General features: G+C 40.8%; 1 protein-coding gene across 7 annotated transcripts in view; it reads left to right on the top strand.

The window, feature by feature from the left end:
• Positions 1-5,890, top strand: part of SATB1 (SATB homeobox 1) — a 92,609-nt gene extending 86,719 nt beyond the window's left edge. For 4 of the 7 annotated variants that reach the window (XM_065666035.1, XM_065666036.1, XM_065666034.1 and 1 more), the window contains 3 exons: positions 831-1,034; positions 1,479-1,574; positions 4,170-5,890. In XM_065666035.1, the coding sequence (XP_065522107.1) occupies positions 831-1,034; positions 1,479-1,574; positions 4,170-4,652 (783 nt within the window). In that variant the 3' untranslated portion in view covers positions 4,653-5,890. The remainder of the gene's footprint in view (positions 1-830; positions 1,035-1,478; positions 1,575-4,169) is intronic. The other 3 variants (XM_065666037.1, XM_065666039.1, XM_065666038.1) reach the window with 3 other exon arrangements.
• Positions 5,891-24,795: the final 18,905 nt, after the last annotated feature.

Below are 24,795 nucleotides of genomic sequence, written 5' to 3'. Positions count from 1 at the left end.
GACTTTGTAGTATGTATCCCAAAACCACATCTGAATTAGAAGGCAGTTTGCTGTATGGAAATGGTATAAAGGGTATGTCAGAAGCTTGAGCATATCTTGCTCCCCCCACCCCCCAGCCGTATGGTTTCTGTACATAAACTTGAGAGAGTAGTTTTTTTCTGGATCTATAAGAAAAATCCTGAAGTAGATAATCATCTGTCACTTGCAATAAGTTAATCTGCAGAGCCACCTCTACTTGTAGCAGGTATAGGCAGATATTACTTGTCTAGTGAAAGGATTCCTGTCTTCTCAGAGGATGTTAGGGAGCTCCTCTACTGCTATGATTTGAATTAGGCAGCCCTACAGTCAAGGCAGGTATTTGAAGTCCTTCCTTGTCTTTAGTAGTACCAGGATTTTAAAAAATGCTCAGCAGACAATCAGCCAGCTCCAAAAACACAGGTCAGTGCTCTCGGGCAGCTGTATCCTTGCATAAAAGAAAATACCACAGAGAATGTACTAACAGTGAAACCTCTGTCCTGCAGTGGGAAGCATGTAAGGGATTCTCCCTCCAGCAACCGTTTGTTTCAGAGCAAGCAAACAGCAACACTGTGGTGCTGGACCAAAGGGAAGGTGCTTTCTGAAACACTTGCAGTTGGCAAGGATCTGTGAGATAGCGCAGCAGCCTCTCGGTGTATCAGTGTTTGCTTTAAGCCCAGCCTGTACAGTAAAAGCCCCTTCCCGCTGGGGAGAGTGTGAAAGAATGCAGCACCTCTAAAGTACGTGTTTCACCCTCATTTTGCCCCTCCTGAAGTGAGGAAAAAAACTAATGTTTTGCTGGTGTTATCTTCAAGGGGTGGCTTTGTGAGCTGTTACGTTGGAAAGAAGATCCCTCACCAGAGAACAGGACCCTCTGGGAGAATCTCTCCATGATCCGAAGGTTCCTCAGTCTTCCTCAGCCTGAACGTGATGCCATTTATGAACAAGAAAGCAATGCAGTTCATCACCATGGTGACAGGCCTTCCCACATTATCCATGTGCCAGCAGAACAGATTCAGGTTAGTTTACCTTGGCCAATCCCGCAGAGTGTTGAGTAAATAAAGCTTTAAATGAAGCAAAGGAAATTAGTGTTTCTTTCCTCCCAGCCAGGCTAAATGCAGGTCTCCCGGTACGAGATAAGAGCGCGCTGCCGTCCACCACCAGAGTTCAGTGGAGAGCGTGTGACCACCCATGGCTTTTGTTTGGGTTAGGTGGACGCGGTGTGCGGGGCAGGGTGAGCCTCCGTGCTAGCTGTCCCTGGCAGGACAGGCTGCAGGACCAACAGGCAGAGGTGTTTGGCACTGGTTGTCAAACTCCTTATCAGCAAAGCAGGAGGACCTTGTTGTCCTGCTGCTCAAAAGCTTAACTCAAACCTCGTAGGAATGAAGGGAAGAGGGTTCCTCATCCCACTTTATCCCCAGTTGAGGCTGGTGTGAGCCAATGTTTGTTTGTTTTTCCTTCAGAGCCCCTCTCCCACCATCCTTGGGAAAGGAGAGCATAGAGGCGCTTTCTTACCAGGCCTGCTGACCGCTGGACCTTGGCTGGGTGCTGCTCCGCAGGTGAGCTGGCACAAGGGCACTGTGTCAGAGAGAGAAGAGGGGTGTAGGACCCGTGCCACTGGGCTTGGAAACAGCTATGCTCTGTTCTGGGGCATTGCTGGAGGTGCCCCATCCTCCAGAGGGGAGCACACCATTTGCTCACACTGGCACTGCAAATTGAAAGCCTCAGGCTGGCCATGCGGACTGCTGTCTCTCCAAGCTGGGGACTTTTTAATCCCTTCTCACAAAAGACTTGAGGTCAGCCCGTTAACTGCTCCCTCTTAAAGGGCAGATATTATCCCATGCTTTCCCAACCTCAGCTGAGACCCAGTGTATCATTTGTATTACCTATACAGAAAAATATTTACAGCGCTAGGAAGGATAGAGTTATCTCGCAGCGAGAAACAACATGAGTATATATTAAAGATAAAGCAAACTGAATAAGACAATCCCTAAGGATATCAAGTACTAAAATAATTGTGAAAGCCTGGAAACTTGCTGTTTGATTTAGCCAAAGGACAAAGATCTATTTTGAGTAATAAAGCAGCACTTGTTTGAAAATGTACATTGTTTTTAATAAAATCGCTTCTTAAAGGGATAAAAGGCAAAGCTTATGCAGAGTATAAACCTTCAACCACTCTGTCACTTACTTAGATTTTCTTGCCTTGTTGATGAAAGTTGTATGTTTGATCTCGCAAATATTATTCACACAAGCAGTTGCATTGTAATCTCTTAATATGGCTTGTAAGAGTGAGGATTAGGAGATTGGGCCCAAGTTTTGTCTCTGCTCTTCCACGTGGCAGCTGTTGTAGATGCATAAATATGTAGCTAAGACACAAGTTTTCAAACTGTATATACAAAGCCTTCAGTCTTATAAGAATATAATGTGCTGGCAGTAGTCTTGAATCTCTTTGGGATTGAAGCCTTGAATGGGACTGCTCACAGACCATAAAACATGAAAGGCTGTGAATAGGGATGAGGCAAGAGCCCTAATTCCACTGGCATTTGTGTCAGATCTTACAATAAGATCATCACTTAAAGCAGTGGCTTCTAAACTGGGTGTTGAAACCTATGCGAAGTCTCTACACCCACAAGTGCACTACAAAGTGAGCAGAATTATAATTCCTCCCATACTTACAATACTATTTGTACAGTATTTTGTGCTTCTTAGGATCTCCAAATGAGCTGCAACTGCAAGCTTGGAAACCCCTAGAATCACACAAAAAATTGTTGAGGGGAGACTCACAAAGGGAAATTAAATGTAGTGATAGCAACTGCTTGTTTTGCTGCTGTTGTTTTTTAATAATAACTGGTGGTTTGTACCGTATGACAAGAGATTTGCTGATCCAAAATATCTTGCTAACCAGTGCTTCCTGTGCTGTGAAGCAAAGAGTTGTCAACAAAAACAGTAGCTGATAAATTTACTTTTGATTTCAAACATAATCTGTAGTGTGCTGTATTCTGGTGGTACATGAGAAGAGCATTTCTTTCCCTAGAGCTCAGTGCTTCACCTTTTAAGAACGTTTCTGAATCCATGCTTGCAAAACTTGATTTTAAGCTCTTGTTAATTATTTACATCATGATTTGCTTTATCTTATTCTTCTGATGTGCATACTGGCTCATTTTTATTGCCTGAGTTTTTAGAATGCAGCATGTTCCCTTCTAATAGTAATGGTGCAACTTATTTAGAACTTTGCATCTTAGTGCTTTATAAATATTAACTAAATAATCCCCAGCACAAGCACAGAAGCAGGTAAATGGATTTGTTCCCTGTATATACGTTGGGATACTTGAACACAGGCAAGACAGACCCTCTTTGAAACCACAGGCAAGAGAGGTCAGAGCCTCAAGGGGAAATACAAATATCCCACCTTCAGATCCCTTTGTCCTTGCCGAGGCTGGGTTTGACAGCATGACATCAGGCACTTGCAGCTAACACATTCTGTCGTAATGGTTGCAAGTTTGACAAGACTTCAGTTCACACCAAGGTCAGATCACCAGTGAGATATTTCCACTCTTAGCTAAAATGCTCTCCTTCTCCTTGATCCCCCAGCCCCTTAGTCTAGCTATTGCTAGAGATTTGCAGCCCTTGTTTTCGGGCAGCAGCTGCTGCTGCTGGCAGAGCTCCTGTTCGTTTGCCCTCATCTGGCACTTTTCTCACTTTGCCCTCGCTACAGTTCTGGCTAAGCTGGTCAAGTTAATCCTACACTATGTCACCTACTTAGCATTTTGCCTTCTCTGCACTTGACTCATGAAGCATGTTCATTAAAATTTGTCAGCTATCTGCGTCGATGTCACATCATAGGTGTTTTCAGTCAGACAAAGCCAGAGTGTTCCTTCCATCTCTCTGTCCCACCACTCCTTTATCCCCAGCTCTGCTGACACACAGACAGACACTTGTGAGGTATGCAGAGTTACTAACTCATATTTTAATTCAGGTTCAGCAATAATGGACCTTGTTTCTTTGTTTGTTTGCTTTGGGTTTTATTCTTTAAACTTACTAAGTCTTTGTTTATAGCTTTGCAATACCCCACACATACACCTCGGATTTTCTTGGTAGCATAACATGTAAGCAGGAGTACATGTACAAAAAAATCACTGTGCTTTGTCTTGCAGCAGCAGCAGCAGCAACAGCAACAACAACAGCAGCAACAGCAGCAGCAACCAGGTCCCAGACTACCCCCAAGGCAACCAACAGTAGCATCACCAGCTGAATCTGAGGATGAAAATCGTCAGAAACCCCGACCACGAACAAAGATTTCTGTTGAAGCCCTAGGGATCCTACAGAGTTTCATACAAGATGTAGGCCTGTATCCAGATGAAGAAGCAATCCAGACTCTCTCCGCTCAGCTTGACCTGCCCAAGTACACCATTATCAAGTTCTTTCAGAACCAGCGATATTATCTCAAGCACCATGGGAAGCTGAAGGACAATTCTGGTTTGGAGGTAGATGTTGCAGAGTACAAGGAAGAAGAGTTGCTCAAGGATTTAGAAGACAGCATCCAAGACAAAAATGCAAACACGCTTTTTTCAGTTAAACTAGAAGAAGAGTTATCAGTAGAAGGGAACACAGAGATTAATGCTGAATTGAAAGACTGATCTAAAAGTATTATTTTATTTCAACAGTGCCACTGGTATTTACTAATGAAATGAAAATTCCATCTTGAGTTCTGTCAGAAAACCTTTATTATTCATTGTCTGGCCAATGAATCTTCCAAAACTTGCACAAAAGTTGAAAAAAGGATAATGCAGACTGCACTAGATGTTTTACTCTGTTTTACAAACTGCTTCGCAGCAACAGATGAGGCGTTGAGGATTGTTTGATATTAATTTGTGTTCACTGGATACACTGTGAGTGTACCCAATAAGCATGATACCAGTGATTTTGATTCTGGAGCCTTCAGACAAGCATTACAACTTTTGTGATTTACTGTTTTTCATTTCTGTTCTGTTCTTGTTTTTTTAATTATTACTGTAGCACTCCACACTTGATCTTTGGAAACTCACATTTATTTAAAAAAATAAAATAAAAAGAGTTTGTTACTCTTGTACTATTGTATGTTACAAAAGAACTATAGACTGTGGAATGCAGTTTAAAGATAACATATGCCAACAAATGCCTTGTATTATATGGCACTGCCGTAATTCAGATTTGTTTTCTTTTGGAAATAAAGGTCACTGTATTTTTTTTTTTCCATTCTTATTGTTACATGGTTTTAAAGAAAATGAAAAAGAAAATGTGAAACACAATTTAGTCCTCATTATTTATTTGTAGATCCTGCAGCATCATGTTGTAATTAATTTTTTTGGAAGTTTCCGTTAAATGTAATATTGCTTCTCTTGTTATCATACTGATTTTTTTTTTCTATTTATAAATGTATTTTGATGGGCAGTAAAACAAAGTGTCTTAAAAGTTTTAAATAGAGAAAATGTGCTTTACACAGTTGCCTATAAAAAGTGCTCTATGTTATCCAAGCAATTCATACTATAAGCTTCACTCTTATTGTTGTATGCAATTTTTACTATCATGCAAATAAGCTTAGGTAAATAAAACTAATAGATCACCTTAGAAACTTATGCAATTAATGTGAAAATAATTGATGTTTGCAATGTGTCTTCCTTTGGTTTACAATCAATTTTAAAGCTACAGCTGTATAAATTTTCTGTATAAAGGTGTATTTCTTTTTTATGAGTTTATTGCTATGAAAACACCAGTTATTTTGTTACAGCTGGCTGTTTTTATAAGTGTATCACAATTTTCTTTATGCAGAAATGTTCTGACTAGGAGTGGTTATTGACTGTAACTACACAATTAAAATTGTTTGTATGGTATGATATGGCAGGGTTTGTCTGTGTATGTGTGTATCTGGGAGGAATAACTTGTTCTTAGTGCACATTGTACCTTCTTGCCACCACTTTGAAGATGACATTTCAATTGTTCTCCTTTAAAATCACAGGCAGATTTTCTTTAATGACCTCCTTAAAACTTGAATTTAGATAATGCACTTCAAAAGGAAACCCAGTTTGGTTATGAAAATCATAACCTGTCTTTTCTTGGTTTAAAAACTTGCCTGCCCAACAGAGATAGCAGGATATTATTGAGTCAAAAGGCTATCAGGCATAAACATATTTACAGTTCCTGGCAGTAATGCACTTATAATGGATACAGCTGATTTTATTTTACACTAGAATTATGCTAACACTATTCCTTGCACTAATGTACAAGCATTAAAAAAAACATTAATAGTCACAAAGTAAATAGGAAAGATGGGCTTCGCACATAGTGGTCCCCTTCTAAGATAGATTATTTTTCATGATTGTTAATAAGGTTGTTGATAAAGCCATAACAGTTGGTGAGCTCTGAATTTATGCAGGGCTCATGTCTAGGCTAAAGGAAAGTCTGCAGCTAGAAGTTGTGGAGCAGACATTGTTCTACCTTTCCTAGGAGGGAAATAGCTTGCACCCAGTGTGTTTCAGGATTCAAATTCAGCTCAGTTCTTCTAAAATGACTGAAAGTTTGCAAAACTCGAGTTTCAAAGGCACAAACGATTCTTAGGTTGCAGCAAATTTCTCACTTAATTAGCCTCTTTAGGAAGACACATATTAGGCAGCAAAGCAGGTTTTCATTCCATGCATTTAAAACTGCCGCAGGTTGCCCAGGTGCTCTGTCTCAGTGCCCTTGGGGTTCATTGAGCAGCTCCCAGCTGTGGCACGTCTTGGCTGCTTCCAAGGCTGTTGGGGCTGCACCATTATTTGGGCTTGGGAACCAGTCCAGTTAAAAGAGATGAGACTTAATACCACTCTAGGATGGAAACAAGGCTTAGGAGGGACAGGGATGTGTAACTTCGCATTCCATTCCAAGGAAAAGACAATCAATGCCCTTGCTTGTGGGGGACTTCCAGCAGTTATAAAGCTATTGATAGCCCAAACTAATGCTGGTTGCAAAAGGGCAAAACCTAAGCCTAGTCCAGGGAAGCCACTGTGATCATGCTTGGATTTCTTCACTTATTTCAAATGGAATCATTGTTTTGTACAGCCAGGCAGCCATGCAGGGCCAGGACAGATTCCTGTTCACAGCCGTGAGACAGGATGAAATGTAGCCCAGGCAGTGCAAGCTGATTTGACATGCAGGATGATACCAGTGGCACCTTTGGGCTGGCTGAAGTGCCAAGTGACCATTACAGTAGGAATGCTCAAGAGAAAAAAAAAAAAAGAATACACTTTAAAACTAATATGTGTGCCTATGCAGGGTAGGAGGGAAGGTGAAGTAAGACTTTCCTGGAATATACTCCTGTTCATGCTAAAAGCTAATACACACAGTACTCCTAATACCAGAAACAGGGCAACATGTCCAACACGCTACAAAAACATAAGAAGAAATGTTTATAAAATTGTCTTTCCTATTTTGAAAGCAATTTCCTTTTCTTTTATTCTTCTAAGTTTTATGGGTGCTGAAGTGGAGGCCATGTGTGCTTGCAGATGGTTATTATAGCTGTTTCTTTTCCATTATCTTGTTCTTTCTCCTAGCGTAGCTAAGGTTATCTTCCAAGTAGTTCAGCCTCCGTAGTCACATATTGCCTGCACAGAGGTTTGAATCATTGCCTTTTTGTGTCCCAGTGAGTGGGCTGTGGGTCCATTCTTCTAACTTGGCCTAAGTGACCAAACCCATTTTTGTTAAATTCTTAGTAGCATTTTCAAAGGCGATACAGGTATGAAGGATCCCAATTTTATGCAGATGTGAGACATTTATGCCATTCAGAGTTAAGCCACTGCGAGCATGGACCAGTCAGACTACCTACAAAATTAGCTTATGTCTTTTTCTGTTCCTTGTTCTGTTTCTGCAAAGATTAAGAAATCAAACTGGACTTCTGTAATAACACAAATTTAGACAACAGAACACTACTGGTTGGGAAGCTGTTAGCAAAACTCAGTGAGTAGGACTTCACTGCAAATGTATGAAGTTATTCTTTTGTATGTACTTAAGAAAGTATGTAGAAAGAGTATTGCTTACTAGAAATAGAATTTAAGCTGAAAAGAAGTCCAAGTACCTAAAAAAGAGGAAACTGGGTGGGGATGGCAGGACTTACTTTCTGTTATAAAACTGAAGTTTTTGCCATGTTTTATGGCATTTGCTGTTAAAAGTGGAGTATTTTTACTCCCTGCTGATTCCCATTAATCTATATTTAACTGACTGGATATATGTGTATATACTATAGTGCCCAGTGTAAGCTTTTCAAGCCTGAAAGAAAACCAAAGAGGCCCCATATTCTAAGCTTGGGGACAGTTTCAAACCCCAGTCATACATACAAAGGTTGCTTATTGTTGTAAAGACTCCCTACCCTGCAATGCAGGATTTTGGACTGGTGTCTTGTATAGATACTTTCAATTGGTCAGATGATGCAGAAGAAAAGTACACATTTTAAAGTAAATCATTCCACTTAATTTTTTCTTTAAGTTGGGAAGGTGCAGCAAATGGAGAAAGAAGGCAAGGTTCCCCCAAGCTGGTGGGTTTGTTTCAGTGATTTACTAAGTCAGTACTTTGGTTGTGTGCTGGGAAAGCATCAGACATTGCTGAGTTCACTTGCCAAAGCAAATGCCCCATATGTTAAAAGCAGTATAAATTAGATACTACAGAAGATCTACTTGAATATCAAGTATTAGCAATCCTGCTTAACTTATTGTACTTGTGCTTTGATGTTGGGCACATTGCAGAGACCAAAGGTATTTTGATTTTTACATAATGATTTATATTGTGCTTTGAATAAGAGTCCCATGGCAAAGGAGGGATATAAATACTCTCCCAGGCCTTTTTTTACACAGAGATGTAATTTTAGCTTGGCCTCCTCACAGTGCCTTGTGTCCACACAGTTCCTTTACTACAACAAATGAGCTAATAATTCAAACTGCAATAAGTGATCCTCCTTGGAGCAAGAGTAGCGCTACTTGGCAGCGAGTTTGTTTGCTTTCAGGTTCATACGGGAGCCTTCCCTCCTGCTCTGCTGCTGGCATTCTTCCCACTATCCCACTCTGCATTGTTTCACATTGGCCTGGCCTTTGCTGCCTTCCTGCTCTGGGTCATCTTGCCCAAATTTCATCTCTCCCAGTTGCATGCTAGCACTCACGTATATGTGCCACAGTTTAGCATGAAGCAGCAAGTCCTGTATATATCTGATGTTACCTACCCTTTATCATCAACACTGTGAGTGAGCCCTGAGGACTTGCTGGAATAGGCCACTTGCATAAGAAAGAAAGTGACAACTGGAGCAAAGCCACTGGCAGATAAGTAGTTTCTGAGATGATGGAGTAGAGGGGGCAACGGGACATGCATACCAGACAGAAGCAGGAAAAGGAAAGAGGAAGGTACCAAACAAAGACGGGAGCATTGGTAAAGTCACAATAGCTACCCTTGCATGGATGAACAGGCTCTTTTTGCAAGCTGTGCTAAAGCAATACCCAGAAATACTTCAAGGTACTGCCAAGACTCCATGGAAAATATTTCTGTCCTGAAATGGTACAATGGTCTCCAATCATGGGATTTGTCTTGGCAGGCAATATTTAGGATAACACAAAAGCCTCCTCAGCTGTCCTCAGCTGGCAAAAGAGGTCCCCTAACTGTCCTCTGGTACTGTCCCTGTGTGTAGGACATGCAGGATTCTTTTCGTCAGCTGCAGACTAACAGCAACCATGGCAGATGCTGTTAAGACTCTCTTTCCAGATTACTTGCTTACTCACATAATGTGCTAAAGCAACATCCAGGCTGCAAAACAGGATCACATCCAACCACAAGCAATATGAGCTTACTTTTCTGAACTGTCTCCTACAGCTCCACTCCTCCTCAGACCAGATGTGCCGGGGAGTTAAAAAAAATTAAAATGTATTGTATAGCCCAGATGTTTATCGCAGTTCAAGAGAATAGAAAAAAAAACCCCATGACCTCTGTGGGTGCACAGATTTATAAAAGCTCACACACAATTCTGAGGTTTTGGAGCAAGTAACTTGCTCCAAGAAGCTTCAGAGAGAGAATTCATACTGCTATAGTTATCTTAAAGAATCAGCTGCAATGATCTGAAATTGTCGGGGCCAGAGAAATTCATGCAAAGTCCTACAAACTTAGCAGGAGACCTTCTCTAAGAACAGAATTTAAAGAAGGGAGCACTGAAGTTCTTATTCTCATTATAAAATAAAGAGTCTTTGCATGACCAGCCTTAAAGATGTTGCTCTTTCACGTCCCTATTACACCAGGAGACTATCCTGATCACTAGCAGCACTACCCACTGCTGTGTGTCCCTTCTTGCCCCATCCTGAGGGGCTCTCCTGCATGTAGCATGCCTTAAAATGGCTTAACTCTTCTTTAGCCTCCCATCATCAACCTAAACACTTCCTTTCATCTGCAGTCAATGTTTTTACCCAGAGAAAGCAATTTAGAAAACAACTTATCTTAGAGCAAACCACGGCAGGAAAAGGTAAACGAGGATGTCCTTTCACAAGTGTAGGAAAAGTGATTCTTTATCATTATCAGCATGACAGCTTGGACTCTGAAATAAGTACAGGTGGTGGTGTTGGCTTGCCTTAGCAGGCAAAATGCTATATCCCCAGCCTAATAACAATTTAATATTAGCTGAGAGGCTGAAGGAGATAGAAAAGGAGGAAAGGTGAGAAGAAATATCTAGATAAAAACTTACCAGAGGCAGTCATGCCTAGAGATGACTGGAGAATTGTGAGACTAGTTTAAATTGAAGGGGATCTGAGTTAGCCACCAGGGAAAACTAAGTGAGGAGCACTTTGTGGCTGACATACTGGATATCCTGCAAAAATGTGGAAAGAGTGAATGGAGTTGTTTCAGAGGAAAGATTAACTAGAGAAGGCTTAGAAAAAGGTAATGGCAGCTTGCTGCTCTATCAAAAACCTGCAAAATCATGTGGTGAAATTCACATTTCTCATAACACAACTAGCGGTGATGTTAAAATTATCACCTATCAGGATTAAAAAACAGCAAAAGGGAGCAGCTGTAACTGCTGCACTCACTGCTATACATGCCCCTTCATACTAAAAGCACAAACAGCTTAAAAAAGTTCAAAGAATTTGTGAAAGCTAAGGGTTGGTCTGACCTTGCTTTAAAGAGGCCATGGACTGCTTTCCCCTCCATAGTGCCGGACAACATGTGGAGATTACACAGAACTGTTGTATTTCTGTGACGCACCGATGGTATCCATGTGGGCAGTGTCTGGCATCCAGCCAAGGACAGGGTTGCTTTGAGTCCTCCGTAGTCACAAGGGAGATGAATTTGAATGGGCTGAAATGTGCACTTTGTTCTTGGTCAGGTATGCTAAATGCAGTTAGTGTGCTTTATTTCGTATCTTATTCATAACCAGACTTTAAAACAACTGATCTGAATAATTTCATTGAGGAGTAAGTCACCTCATATTTACAAAACATTCCCTCCCACACACTCAGCATAAAAAGTTATACCCAAATCATTTTGGCCATTGCCATGGTACCAGTGCATCCACTGTTCACAACTATGCTTTTAACTGCAGCAAGAGTAAAGTAAGGATCCTTTGACCCCATTCACCTACAAAACTGGGATGTTCTTTATTATGTGGTAACACCTTTCTTTCAACCTCCTCTGGACACATTCAGGTTTAGCTGACCTGTTCCTTTCTCTTCTTCAAAAGCCCACTGGAAAGGTTCACACCAGGGAAAGGTGAGGGCTTCAGGGAGGATTGAGAAAAAAAAAAGTAAAGATGTACGTATTTACATCATCCCCTCACGAAACATCACTCCCAATCTTCTTAGGGTGCATTATAGGACAGCTGGAAGAAGAATGACAGAAATGTACTGGTTTGATCCCAGATCCCAGGTCTTCTCCAATTGTCACTGGGCTTTCTGCAGCACACTCTGGGGAGCAATAAGCAGAGTGATGGTCACTGCAGCTCGGTGTACCTCCCCAGGGCACCACATAGCACATGAGCCTGACACCACTTGCAAGCACACTGTTGGGCAAAAAAAGCACCGTGGGAAAGCAGATCAAAGCAATGCGATTGCATTTCACATTTGATACAGCTCATTCCTGAAGCCAGGGTGAATAGCCTAATCCAATGTATCATTCCTGTGCAGGCAGACCCTCGGGCTGTCATCGTGTCCCATGGAGCACTGCTCCAGCGTGTGGCATCTGCCACTGTCTGCTCTAGGGCTTGGCTTCAGATTGCCCTCCTCCTTTCCATCTCCTTTTGGGAGATGCTTTGTACAAACTTTTAAGGCCAAAACTCAAACTGTTTTAGGCCCTTCAGGGCATTTATTCCCCTGCCACTTCCTGCACTACTTGATCTTTGTTCCACACTCCTGACCTTTAAAGATGCAAAGGGGCAGATTTCCAGTGATTTAGCTTCAATTTTGTTTGCTCTTTATTTTTGCAATTATAAGTCTATCTGCTTACCCATTGCCTCCCCTGTTTAATCAATACATCAGCTGTTGATCACAAACACTTCCAGACAGCTAGTAGATGGGGCATTTATTCTCACAAGGACTTTTAAGTCCAGACTTTCAACCCACCGGGTCCAACATGGAGCAGCTGCAAGAGCTCTGAGTAGCAGCTGCCCCCTTTCTACCGCAGCTGCTGAGCAGCTCTCCTGATGGTCTCTGGCCACTTTGCTAGGGCAAGGGGAAAAGATGCTTTCTTTTATAGACATCATAATAAAAACCTTAAGCTTCTGCTGCTGTAAGAAAGGATGTGAAATGTGACATCCAATTCCCACCCAGTGCAGCCACAATGTGAACTGGGCCAGCTCTACCCTTCACACAGCCAGCAAATAACTAAGAGGCTCAAGACCTGAGACAAAAGTTTTCTGACTGTCAGTTTTAACACCTCAGCTTGTTAAATAGGCACAGGGGCAGATGTTCCTACAACCTAAAGGTATCTGGAGCAGTCTCAGACTTGGGATCCTACAGCCCTTGGCTTCCAACTTATTTGCTGAACAAGAATCTACAGCAGGCATTTTCAAACTTGCCTCCTGAACTTCACTTTGCTTCAGCAAACCCACTGGAATAATGTCAAGAGGAAAAACAAAGGAGGAAACATGCCACAAGTCATAAATACTTATTCTGAGGGGAGGATCAAGCAATCTGATGCCAACCTTCACACTTTCGCGCACTGAACCTCTTCATCTCACATCCCAAGGATAAGACTGTGCCTGGGAAAAAAGAAGTGTGTGGGCAAAACACTCATCCACTTGAGCCCTCAGTTCTGCTGTGGTCCCACAGAGGTCAAGGGTAACCAAGCACAACATGAAACAGCCTTTGTGTTGTTCTGACTTATGGTAGAAATTGGCCTTATATTCACCTCACACTGAGACTCAGGCTAAAATTGTGATTTAAGGCCATACTACCCCACACCTCTTCAGTTTTGCTGCAAGCACTGCTCATCGGTATCAAACCATCTGTACCACCATAGTTTAGGGATGTGAAGTTACAGCTGCTAAGTGTTACTGCTGCTAGTGAGAAATTGTATGCAACATGCAAGATGAGCAAATGTAAGTGCAGATTTCTGTCTGGACATGTGCTTGGTCTTCTATCCACTTCTTCAACACTGGCAGGTAGGATAGAGGGCATTTCTGACATCAAGGGAATTCCTTCTTTTTGCTGATTTCTCCTTCCTGGGCTCTGTCAGAGCCCAGCTCGCGTGATGCATTAAGGGAAAACAGGGCAAAAAGTGAACTCATAGCTGCATCTCCAGTCCTTTCACAATACCTGAACGTGAGTTATAGGGCTGCCTATAGGGTCAGAAATTGTTTAGGGGAATTTATGCTGACTTCTCTCAAATGTTCACATCCAGATGTGCAATCAACAGTTATATCAAGGCATGGTGTTGCCGCACAGAGGGATTCTTTCCAGCAGGTATGTGAAAGGGTCCTTCAGTACAGCATAATGATTCAAGCCGCTGGGGTAACACAAGTAACGGTGCTAATGGCCCAGCACTGATACTGTGCTAGGAGAACAGCAACAGAGACAAGTGAACACCATCAGAGACAAGCGAGGAAGAGCACAGTGGAGAAAACATGTGAATGGGAAGGATTGCCTTGATACTGAAAAACTGGAAGAAACAATAGAGGAGGGAAAAAGGAAATTAAAGGCAGATGACTGAAATATATGCTAATGGCAGCAAAATGTCCCACCCCTCATCTATACTCATTTTATTCCAGTATTTCCTCCGTGTCTCACAAAGATTTGCCTGTTTTTCAGTTAGCTGGTAGGAACAAAACAGAAGCTATTCCCTCCCCAGTGAAGGGAGTGTTTTAAAACTTTGATGGACTTGGATTCTTCTAAGTTCTTTTTCATTATTATTCTTTCTTTTGGGCTCATAGGCATAATGTTTATCTCATCCATACATGGGAAGAGGGGGAGGAATGGGTAAGCTTGACTTGTGCTAACTGTTGGCAACAGTCGTTTAATTTTTTGCAGCATGCACCCAAGTATCATGAGACTGAGCAAAACATAAATAAATATGCTCTTTGGAAACCCCATACATCTTTATGGCTTACAATACCTTCAAATCATGGGAAAACACGTTTGTTTGTTTGTTTTTGTGAAAGAGATTTTGGTGGCAATGCTACCTCCCATTGCTGTAAACAAGGTCAGGAGGCCAAAATTAGTCTGTCCTATTTCGCACAAAATAGTCAACAACTTAAGATGTTTTTGCAATAATCAGAAAATTATTGACCGGTGTCAACACCCCCTTTCTGATAAACTGTTGAAATGTTAATATTCTTGGCAAAATTGTTTTTGCTCTAATTACTGTATCCATCTGCTCTATAAGATTGATTATACTGTGAGAATGTTTGTTCTCTTGTCTCCTGCAATGATGGGCCTCTCCTTGGCGCAGAAATAGTCCTGCCTCATCTTTACACAGAAACGAATGTGCAACAGAAATCAAACCAACACTCAGACCCAGTGAAGCTGAATAAAAATTCCTTGAAAGAGTTAGTGCAATAGATACTAACTGGCTCTTTGATGGACCATCCATTGGAAAACCATTGCCTTGGCCTGGATGAAAGCAGCTGGCCTTTTTCCATCACAAGATATCGATGACCAGGAAGCCCATAAATTCTGGCATACCAGCAGTGTTACTGATTCAGCTGAGGAGAAGTTTGGCTAGTTGGCAACGCCAGGCCCCCTCTGCTCCTTGGCAATGAGCAGCAGGGTTGTCTGAGGGGCAGAGCGTTTCCTGTCCTACCTTCCATCAGCACCTGCAAAGGCTAATGTTACCTGGATTGGACTGTTTCTGTTTGGAGCCAACATATAATATATGTGCTATCTGTGGCGTGTGCCAATAAAGACTTGGTAAAAACTGATGTCTGGTATTAATCATTATTAAAGCTGATTAAAATACAGCACAACAAAACCCACATACATTTCCTTATTAAAAAAAAAAAAAAAACCGTGGAAAAATAATTGTTTTATTAGAAAAATGTTGTTTTCCCATGGCAAGTCTGGAAGAAATTCAAAATTGCGTTTCATTTTGAACTGGTATTCCAAAATACATGCACAAAAAAAGTCATGCTAACTAACAAAAACCAAGTACATTTCTTTGAGTATTCTTGCACAGAAGCTGAAATTTTTCATTGAAAAATGATGCTTTTCTCACACACACAAAATCAAATTCAGCAAAAGAGTTTATTTCAGAAATACAATTTTCTGCAAAAAGGAAAAAAGGCAGCTATTCTTTTCCAGATACTGAACTGTGTAGTCGTGTCTAAAGCATTCAAAAGCCACTGAGAATCAGGCTGAGATTGCTTTCAGTTTTTTCATTTTGAAAAGGATTTAGGGTCTTTGTAAAGATCTTCCAAGTTCTTGACTCCATAGGGTGCACTCAATGCATACGCTTATCCTTGCAGAAAGAAGCTTAAAGGCTAGAAACTTCCAAAAAGGAAGAAGGACTTTCTAGATGTTGAAAGAATGGCTTTTTCACAGTTTTAAATTCATAACTTATGAGTGCATACAACTTTCCCTGAACTGCAGTGCAGCCTAAAGAGCATCTGCTGGATACTCATTTGCACCTTCATGTCAACTTTCCATTTGTGCCAGCAGGGAGTATTAGGTTGTATTAAGTTAACACAGGTCGATTCCAGTGCCTCAGCTAATGTACCATACAGGAGCACCTTCAGAAGAGCTTAAGAAAGAAGAGGGGAAGAATAACAAAAATATTGTAACTGGATCTGTTGGAGATGGAGTGGGAGAACGAGGGTTTTAAAAGAAAAGGATTTCGTATCCCTGCTTTCTCAGTGTGTTATTGCATTACTTAGTGATTATTTTTTCTTTTAACACCTGAGAAAAGTTTCAATGGGGAAAGGGTGGCTGCAGTACAGCCTCAACATTACACCTCTCTCTTTTCTTCTGGTCTTACTTTCTCTTGCAGCAGTTCCCAAACTTAGTAAGAGCCAGTAAAATGCCATCTCACTGTTACCATTGCCTAGAGCACGAAAAAATGCAGGAGGATTTGCTATAGGAGAAATGTAGTAGAGGTTTCTGCAGACTTCTTGCTTTAAATGGAGTTTCTCAGGCCTGGGCATCAAGCACCCAAGCCATCCATTCTGCCACCATTGCCGCAAGGTCTTTGCGTCTTGTGACCACCATTCAAAGGAATTTCCACCTGGAAAAGGCAAGGGTTTGGTTATTGCCAAAGCCAGGGAGTGACAAGATCTCTTTCAAAATGAGCTGAGTTCTAGTTAGGTATGTGGGAGATGTAAGCCTGGGCTAACTTCTACTGAACTCAGTAGGGATTTCCAATCAGATTTTGAGCTGACGACTGCTTTTAAATTATTTTTCAAAATCTTTTTCAAGCTGTTTTTCATCATACAGTTGTTTACTAACGCAAGCCCAAAAAGGCTAGATAGGATTCTAGCAAACATCATGGGAAATATATCACAGAAAGAAAGTGTCAGCATAAAGATCTCTAAATCTCAAAAAAGAATAGGATTGAAAGTTACAGTCTTTACCTAGGACAAATACAAATACTTCAGAAAAAGACTCTGGCAACAGTGAAGACCCCGTGCTCCACACAGAGCCGCTGGGAAATCCAGAAGTCCAAAGAGAAAGTATGATTTTTATAAACATTAACTGCTACGGCTACTCTTTATGCAGGGACCTGAGCACTCTCTCATTGTCCCCTGCAAAAATGCATAGATTGCAGTGACTGAATTAGGCTTGATAATTTCCTGTCTGCCTGCAGACTCAGACTGACATCCTGACGCTGTCCTACACTAGAGGACCATTTTAAAAGCTGCCTTTACAGGCACATTGGATTTAATGCAGTTTTATTTTTAAATGAAATCTTTGATTATGGAGAACAAACCCATGGCTAGGGATGCATGCTACAGAACCACAGAGTCTGTAGGGGACCATGCTTATCGCAGCAAAATCGCCTTCTCAACTGTTCAGCATTGCTGCCGTGTCATGTTACAGTAATAACTGCAGATGAAGAGCTTTTAATTCATTGATAAAAGCAGAAGGCTGGAGTAGCTGGCTAGCTGTAATGAAGCTTATTATTCTGCAGCTAATTTGCCGATTATATTAGAGTTTTATTTCTAAGCACTTGTACCAGAAGACAGCATTATCAACACAACATCTAAACATAGAAGGTCCTGGGAAGAATGTTAATCAGCTATCACCTACCTCTGCAAAGGTCCCTGTTATTAATAGTGAGTATAGATCAAAAACTCTCCCTGAAGAGTGTGCAACCTGTGTAAAATATGATTACTCATTTGGAATATAACCAGAAAGTAATGGCTAAGTCATGTCTTATTTAAAAGATTGTGGTTTCATTAATGATGGTAAGTGGAAGAGGGCTCAGATGAAACACCCTGGTCCGACAGTGAGATTCCCACACAACCCCACAGGCTGGAGTCTGATCCTGGGAGAAAACCTGTTCATTAAGGAGCATGCTGTTGCTCCCTATCCTCTGCTTTCGTTAACTACCCCACTTCCTTTTTTCACTGTCTGGAAGCCAGAAGCCCTCGAACACTACTGAAACATGGGATCTGCTCCTTTCTCCTATCCCTACCACTGAGTTCTCCCAGAAGCCTGAAAGAGGATACTAGCACATCTCTTTCTGTGTCAGGGAATAAAAGCAATGTCATGATAGATACATGGGAATCAAAGATATGACATTTAGCTACCCAGTCACTAAGATCCAAGCAAACCTTCAGTCAATCACATATTCTGTCATCTTCCTGGAAATTTTGAGTCTGGGTTTTATTTTCCTAAAATTCCTACCAAATGTCACTGGAAAAGGAATTCTTTGTGTCTTCTTGCTTTGCTCTTCCTGGTCTCCCACCATCCCCAGACACAGGTGCAGTTCTTTCAGGGTATTCATGAGAATGTAACACCATGCTAAGCTTATGAGAAAGTCATATATATTTAGTTAGTCTTTGGCAAGTTGAAACTAGACCAAAGCACAGCAGAGATTGCTGTAGGATATGCTTTGGTTTTTTGTGTACAACACTGTAGTTCAGAGAGGTTATTTATCCTGATCGACAGAAGTCCATAATTGCTTTGCAAGCTCACTGCCTGTTCAAGGGAATTACAAGCCTGAGAGTTTCTCCTCTGCTGTCTTGTGTCCAGCCTGAAAAATGGATCTTCTACTAAGAAAAAAAAAAAAGGGAGAAAATGTAACAAAACTACAAAGCTCTTGTTTTCTTCAAAACACAATGCAAAGTACTCAGCAACAGGTACTATCTGTTTCTCTTTCCTATGCATTAAAATATTGCTGTTGAAAAACTTGTTTTCATTTACTAGTGGCAGCGTGCTCTGTTTGGTTGTTAAAATCAACTGCGGTTCATGACTGATTTGTCAAGGCACTAATTGCTGGAGATATTAATGTCAGACTGATGTAACTGACATCATATAAAAGCCTGCTGTCCCCAAAGACCAAGTTGTGCAGGAGTGGTTTACCCTACGGGCTTGCCAGCCCACTGGCTAGCCCAGAAAGCCTGTGAACAGGGGTGGTGGGGCCATAGTGGCTGGCTGCCAGGGGGTCCAAAGATGTCTTTGCCCTTCTTTTTGGGCAGTCTCCCAGCTGGCCTTTGCTGTGCTAGAGGTTACCTGGAGCGAGGATCAAGACCAAAGAAAGCTTCCAGCCTAGCCACCACCATCACGAGATCTGCTTTAATCTGACCCTTGCTTTCTTTCCAGAAAGGGACATTTGAGGGTCAGTTCCACTGTAAATGGTGCTGTCTGTGTTCCAGCACATGCTGATTAGCCATGAAACACCAGGCCGCCAAGCACATCAGGCACACTGCATGCCAAGCAGCTCTCTGAGTTGCATCAGCCCCAGTCCCATGTCAGGGTGCAGAGTTCCTGTATCTCAGGATAGCACAGTGCCCACAGACAAGCAGAGGGGAGAGGCTTACCTCAGCATGTGGTAGGAGGTTAACATGGAAGATACACAGCTTTTTCAGAAGGGATAGAAAAGTCCTGCGAAACATCTGAGAAGACAGACAGTGATGGCAAATTCCCTTCCCCAAGTAAACATCAGTGCACCAGCATGACCTCCTCTGTATATAGGATATTTTGTCTATTAGAGACCAATCCACGTAGCCACAGGCAATCTAGACTCCTTAGGGAAACAGAAGGTTGCCTACTTAGACTTATTAGGATGGTAAATGGCTGAGCAGCTGGATGAACAGGCAAAAATAAACTACCTGATATTCTTCCAAGTGCTGTACAGAAACCATCCCCATTTCTCTTCAGTCCTCTTAGCTTTGCAAGGCCAAAGGGATTTAGATGCTTAACGCTCAGGACTTAGAAATCCAAATCATCAAAATGTAAACAGCTTTGAAAGACTTCAGAGTGGCAGTCTCACTGATCTTCCATTAAAGTTTCAAAACCAGAGGTGCTAGGGTCTGGCAAGGTCAAACGGAATTATTAAGACATTGTGAAGACATTAATAAGACATTGTGACATTCACAATGACTTGACATGTAAACAACAATGGAGAATATAGGACCCACCCCCCAAACCTGGAAAGATTCAGGCAGATCAAAAAGTCATTCCTAACAAGATCTAATTCAGGTGGGAAAGAACTCTGTTGCTCAAATCACAGAAATTGGGACAGTGCATTAGATATTAAACCACGGCTGACAGAAGAATCACCATTGTGCCATGAGCTATTCACCAAACTGACAAAATTTTAAGGACTTATCCTTATTCATATAGGACTAGCTCACATTACTGTATAGTTTAATTTAATTTAGTTGGATTTTTTCCATCAAAACAGTGTTTCTACAAGCCTTTTTTTCTGATATTGATGGCTTTATGTAGAGCTTTTCTCTAGAGCAGTTACAAATGTTTTGGAACAGAGCATTATGTATGAATAGTTGAAACAGCTTATCCTTGTAATTGTGTATTACCTTAAACTCATGTCCCACAAATTCCATCTGTACTGTGGAATCTCACTATTGACTTCCTTTTCTGTGATTTCAATGCTTCTTATTTTTTTTCCCTTGAAAGAAATTCTACCCAGCAGTATACACTGTAGTTTCTTTATACTGGTAGGAGGCTGAGAAAGACCTTATTTGATTGTCAGTCCATCTCTAAAGTCTCTTATTCTGTGGTTCTTGAGCATAGAGGCCAACATTTTCCAAGTCTGAGTAATGTTAGGCATTTGAATTCCTATCTATACACGTAAATAAAGTTAGCCCTGCTTTTCAGAGGACTCTCAGATCCCATCAGTGGGAGTTTTTATGGACAGAAGACTGAATAAGCATTGCAGGATTTAATTAGTACTATTACCCAAAGGAGTGCTTTAAAGATGGCTATATCAGAGGACGCTGATACAGTTCAGCAGATAACTGTTCTTTTTCCTTTGTATAAGCTTTCAGTGATGCTTAAGAAGGAGAATATTCTTCCTTAAAAATTAAGTTCAGCTATGCACTGCTTGAAGTCGTATTTATTTGATTAACATGTCGTGCATTACAGATGTCACTATTCAAAAAAAAAGGAAGCATGGAAGACTAAAGTCAAAGTAAGAAAACTGTGTCTCTTCAGAGCTATGCTTACTTGCCGACTTAGTAGAACAATCAAGGACATTTAAAAACACCTTTAGGAGTTACATGTGGCACAAACCTACACAGCTTCTCAAAAGGAATAGCACAATGCACTTGTCCACCTTTTACAGGAGAGATCTCATAACATATATCCTTGAAAAAGGAGGAAGTCTGAAGTCAAAAACCACCACAAAATTTGCAACCTGCTTCAGCTGGTGCCTCAGCTGGTGTAAATCAGTGTAGCTCTGCTTGTTTGGATGGAATGACACTGATTTACACAGGCTGTATTGGACTGCTGTGCAAATGTGCTTCTTAAATACCTAAAGAAAAACAATGTGAAAAATAAGGACAGGGGAAAATTTCTAGATCTATAGCAGAAAATGAGCTGGGAAATCTGTACCTATATTTCCTATAGGAACATGTAGGTATTTTATTGCTTAAGAGACCCAAAATAAAAGACTAAATTTTCAATTTAGAAAGTGCCGCAATGACATTCTAAAATACTTGTGTAACAGAATTAAATTGCATGCATTTATATTCCTGTGACGGTTTGTGGTGTCTGCCTTCACACAACTAATGAGTCCAGCTGGACATTATGAACTCTGCTTATACTTTTGATCTTGTTACACTCTTAGTTTTTACTGTATTATATGTTTACTTACAGTGATACTATGTAGCCTGATGTCTGGATGGTTTTGGGAGATGGACTAGATTGAAGTGCCTCAGACAAGTGTGGATGGCAATGAGATTCTGGTTAAGAATGAGGAAACCAATGGAAAGTTATTTGACGAAGATCTTCCCAACTCAGGCATAAACACAGTGGTGGGGAAAACTATGGAAGTGAAGCCAGTAAGTATTGCAGCCATAACTAGTGACAGCAGTGTGTGTGCGTATTCATAACGGGCAGATGAAAGATTTAGTAGATAGATAGATGGCAAAACAGGTGACACGACTTCTGATTCTGACTTATGGAAATTGATACTTCTGCTGAAGTACAACCTGTTCTCCAAATCCTGACATTAAGACGAATAGCAGCCAAACAGCAGCCCCTAGCATTTGATGTTTGTGAGAGCTCAAATATTGATTGCACTACTTATTAATGAGTTTCATTCATAATAAATACATGGTATGTTTGAACAGAGGAGGTGTTTTCTAGGGGAGGCATTACATGCTGTATTAAACAATGAATAATTTCTTAATCTTAAATGCGAGTAAACAGCAGGACAGTAAGTGTCATGGTTATAAGCAATTTCAGGAAGGTGCAAGTGTAGCAAGCGCTCCAGCACACCTGATGAGGCATCTCTCGCTCAATGAAGATTTTCTCGATAGCAATTGCTTTGTGAGGTGTTATGAGCTAGAAATTACTGTCAGAATGTAAAGGGTTTGCCTTTTCAAATACTAAATTTCATGTTTTATTGAAACTTCATGTCTGTATTTGTTAGGGTAACTAACTTTCTGTGCTGCCCTTTTAGAGCTCCTCCTATTTGAAGTATGGCTACTTTGACGATATCTGGTCTTGGCTAAACACCCCCTTTTTTTTATTCTCCATTTGAATCTATTTCGAAGAAAGTGTTTCCTATATGAGACAGCTGACATTTGAAATTCAGAGAAAATAATGTATCATAAAAACTGCACAGAATGGACTTTTAAAAATGGATGTTTAACATTGCATTTCTTAACGGCTGTATTCCCTAAATTGCAGGTCAAGTTGCCATTTACTGTAATGAAACATAAGATGAAGTCTTGTGTTTAGGAGGTGAAACTTCAGAGCCCTTGGCACTCACCCTTTTTTCCCCCCGTGTTCTGGGTTTTTTTTACTGCAGTTGCTAGTTGTTCAATTCCTATGATCAGCTTTTGATATAAGAAGTAGAACATCCAACCAACACTAAAAATGGTCACTGATTTATATGGAATATGTAATTTTTCTTGCACAAATATTCTCTCAGAATACAGATCATTACAACTGGGCTACTTGAAAAATTTAATGTGAAACTACTGTGGAATATTTTATTTTCTTCACCGCTGATATGTAGCGGAATAAATAGGTAAAACTCTTCCAATGTTTGGTTGGTGATAAGATTCACAGAACAAACAGTAGACTGTAGAATGCTTCTAATAATGTTGTAGCTTTTACTGTTACCATAAGCACCCTATTTCACTACCAAATTTCCCATCTAATACTAGAAAGCAAGATTGTTCTTGGGAGGAACAGACAGTAACCCACACTTGTGACTGAGGCACGCTGTCTAGATCTTGGGCACTCAAAAATTAGGCTGTATCTGTAAAGTGGCAGCTTCAAAGTTACATCGTTGGCTCCAGTGCAGATCCACTGAGACCCCAGACTCTTTTAATAGCTTCTTGACAGTGGTGGCAGCCTCTTGGATAGGAGCAGCATCACTTATTTTTGAGAAACAGCATATGGTACTTAGAATCCAGTGGTTGCCAGCTTGTGATGTAATTAGCCATGATCTCTGAACATCTGCACTCATCAGTTAGCCTTTAAGTTGGTGATCTATTGTTCTGCATCAGAACTGAGATTAGTCTTTCTTTGGGCATGCTTCCTTCAAGAATGCTTAATATCTTTAGTTAAAGTTATTAGCTTCAAACCCCTGTGAGTACTCTGTAGGCAGAAATCCTATTATAGATTATCACCTTGTCACACTTGAAAAATTCTCCTGAGACAGGAAAAAGCAACTGCTTAAAAGGCTCTGTAGGACCACAATACATGATGGTACTGTCAAGACAGAAATACCTTCCTCAGAATAACCATGTTTACTAAATCATATTGGTAGTGTGATATTGTCAGACTTACTGTCATGCATATGTATTAGGTAAGGCCAGTAGATTTATAATTGGAAAAAGGAGTTCAAAAAAACTAGTCAGAAGAGCTGAGAAGCTGAAAATAATTCAAAAATTTGCTAGAGGTTTTCACTAGAATTTTGAATTGTCCAGGACTGCTAGCCTTAGAAAGGGAGCAAAGAAGAACCATGCATTCAGTGATTACTTTTTCCTTTTTGAACTGCAAAAACAAATTAACAAAGTATTTGTGACCAATTATAACCTTGGATTACCAGATGGATTGAAAGAGACAGTAAGGCAAGAGAGAGAAACCATTAGTTAAACAAGTAATCTCATGGAAGCCGTATGGGCTGTTTAAGCAATCAGGATTATTCATAGAAAAAAGGACTTAAAGAGTCTTTCAGAAAGTCCATTATCTTTGATAGCAAGGTTACACTGGGCAATGTGAATTATCTGGAAGAGAAATGATGCTGGAAGAAAAATTTAAAAGAAAGAAAAAATTCCCAGGAATAATAATTACATCTAGAATAGCAAAATCAAACTGTAAATGAACTGATAAATAGTTTCCCTGGCCATAGAGGTCCAGAAAATAGTATTAATTAATTCTGGAGCAGCAGAAAGAGAAAGGAAAAAGTTAGTGTCATGAATACTGAGCATTCGGCAAGAAATCACTCCTTTTTGCTAGTTCGATATTTCTAGTACTCATGCACATATAGGACATCTAACACAGGTCAAGGAGAGTGTTAATACTTGAGATTGTCAAGCTTAGTTTAATAATAGTCCAGCTCCTCACTAAATAAAAGAAGGCTACCATATTGTCTATATAATATTTTCTTAATCCAACCTGAAGGCCTCCTGTCATGCTACACTCCCTGACAGAGTTTAGCACCTTATCTGCGGCTCCT

Source organism: Lathamus discolor, chromosome 2, assembly GCF_037157495.1.
Source record: "Lathamus discolor isolate bLatDis1 chromosome 2, bLatDis1.hap1, whole genome shotgun sequence".
In the NCBI taxonomy this organism is placed as follows: Eukaryota; Metazoa; Chordata; class Aves; order Psittaciformes; family Psittacidae; genus Lathamus; species Lathamus discolor.
Note: the sequence above shows the minus strand (reverse complement) of the source record. Positions and strands in the feature narration are given on the sequence as shown.